Genomic DNA, 2,462 nt, shown 5'->3' on the forward strand with positions numbered 1-2,462 from the left:
ATTCACGATGGAACTCGATTTAGGGTTTTTGGTTACTGTTGTGTGTGTTTTGACACTTTGGAAATGAAACATGATAACGTCCTTTTTGGTCATTTTACATGTATAAGCAAAATTTACCAAACACTACAAAACAATTTATCAACTTATTGCTTTTTGGTACCGCTATAAGCTAATCCAAACACTTTTTACAAAACTCCAGTTTGATACCACATAAGTTAATAAGCACTTTTACAAAAAAGCATAAGTTGTTTTAATAAGCAATCCCAAACACCCCCTAAAATCGAGATATATTGTACGAAAACCCTACTTAGTAAGATATACACAGATACATCTCATTGTTGGTAAGATTTATGAAGTCAAAATGTATTGATCGAAATTGGAACCCAACAGGTTTATCCAAGTCAACTTAGATTGATCAATCGATACGTTTCATCCACAATCTCATTTCATTTGTTCATTTACAAAAAGAAATCGAATCGAAAAAGAGTATCATTGTAGCTATTTCCTTCGATCCTACAAATTCTCCGATGAAAACAACAGTCATATTGAAATCGACAAATGAACTCAGTCAAAGGAATCAATAAGTTACCCTTGAGGATAAACATTGCCGTATAGTGGAAGTACGACGGACGAACAGATTGATTTTCCCGAAGACGGCCATTTCCACCATTTTTGCCGGCGATAATCGGAAGCCGACGACGGTGGCACGCATAGCACCAAGACCATCAAAGCTAATACCACGACTATTCCTGGCTTCATCGCCTGTTTAAGGTTTGACAGAGGAAAGAGAGAGGGGTAAAATAGTAATTGAATAATTGTTTTCTTTATCTAACACCTTTTTTTTTATGTTTGGAGAGAGTATATATAGGGGAAGGATGGAAGAGATGCTTTGTTTGATCACGCGGTAAAATGGATGAAAGATATTTTTTGTATTTTTCCTTTTTTTCATTTATTTAGAAAAAAGCTTGACTAAATTACAAAGACAATCCCTGTGGTTTGGAGAAACTTTAGTCTTCGTCCTTCAACTTTAATGATAGTCATCAACTTTATGGTTTGCATTACATTATGGGTTTTGCTCTTGACCCTTATGAACCGTTAATGGCTTTCGTTAAGCACGTCTCATGTGCAAGTCATGTGAGGGTATTTAGGTTTTTTTTAGTCTTTTTTTATGTAGTTTTTAAAAATATTCAGGCATATAACGAATGCATATCTACACACAATTGGCATTGAATTTTTTTTTCCTAAAACTCACCATTCCACCCACCACGAGCCTTATAACCCAATGGCCCCCGAAGCTAGTCAATCATACAAAGACTTGGGATCACGTGATATTAATTTGTTTTAATGAGATCATTTTTTTACACTTGAAATTTTACAGCAAAACGCTGACAATGTTTTTGTTGTGAATGTTCGGGGTTTTTTTTTAACTTGGTCTTTCATTTGGTTCTCATGGGATTTAAACACATATTTGGAGAGACAACTAATAGAAATCTCTGGAATCGAGAAGTAGGTTTCAAGAAGCGAGCCAAGTTGTGACTTACAAAGTTGTGTTGCTCAAAGCTAAAGAACTCTAAAGTGTGTACTCCTCCGTTGATAGCACCAATATTTGGCTTGGGTTGGGTTATTTGATGAGTTCAACACAATGACTAAATGAAGAAGTGGCAACACGTCTTATGTATTTATGTTGTGTTATCTAGTGTCGAGTTAAAAGGCAAAATGTGTGATAAGAAAATGCCCACATGAGGCACTCATCGGTTAACACTAACGGACGTTAGGGTCAGGGACAAAAACTGTAATGAAATGTAAACCATAGGTTATTAGAGTAATTATGGAAGTGACGGAAGAAAATCCGAGATTTCTCAAACAACAAGGACTAATTTTGTAATTTACTCAAAAATCATTTATATTAGATAGTGTTTTAGTGATCTCAACTCAAGTCAATCATTTATATATTTGTTTTGTTTAAGATTAAATAGACATGAATTAATTTTATAGGAGGTGAAAGCATAAGTACATGACTGAAATTAGTATTTATTAGATTAATGAAATATAAAATACACTAATAAATATTTGATAAAAAATGATTTTAGTATCACTTTATTGATATGATATCATATTTTAGTCCATAAAAAATAATTTCCAAGTATATGACTTTTTTTAATATGTAATTTGGGTTCTGGGAATTTCTTGTGAATAAAGGCATAAAATTGGCATTGCTTCATGCATTTGAATTCTTTTCTTTGCAGATGGGTTTTATATTGATTCCTTTTCCAATATTTTGTTTTCAGATAAGTCATACATATATATATATATATATATATATATATATATAATGTTGAGTTCATGTGAGACCAATGGTTTTTCGTGAGACCTGTAAGACCAATTTATATTCATTGATCAATTTTATAAGCTAATGATCTAATGGTCTAAAGTTACACGGTGTCAATTTTGTGATTATTGAG

General features: G+C 32.7%; 1 protein-coding gene across 1 annotated transcript in view; it reads right to left on the reverse strand.

The window, feature by feature from the left end:
- LOC112522634 (aspartic proteinase Asp1) overlaps positions 1 to 823 on the reverse strand; it is a 5,814-nt gene extending 4,991 nt beyond the window's left edge. The window contains exon 1 of the mRNA XM_025131889.1: positions 590 to 823. Coding sequence (XP_024987657.1) covers positions 590 to 759 — 170 coding nt within the window. The 5' untranslated portion in view covers positions 760 to 823. The remainder of the gene's footprint in view (positions 1 to 589) is intronic.
- Positions 824 to 2,462: the final 1,639 nt, after the last annotated feature.

Source organism: Cynara cardunculus (genome assembly GCF_001531365.2).
Source record: "Cynara cardunculus var. scolymus isolate 2C chromosome LG 12, CcrdV1, whole genome shotgun sequence".
Classification (NCBI taxonomy): domain Eukaryota; kingdom Viridiplantae; phylum Streptophyta; class Magnoliopsida; order Asterales; family Asteraceae; genus Cynara; species Cynara cardunculus.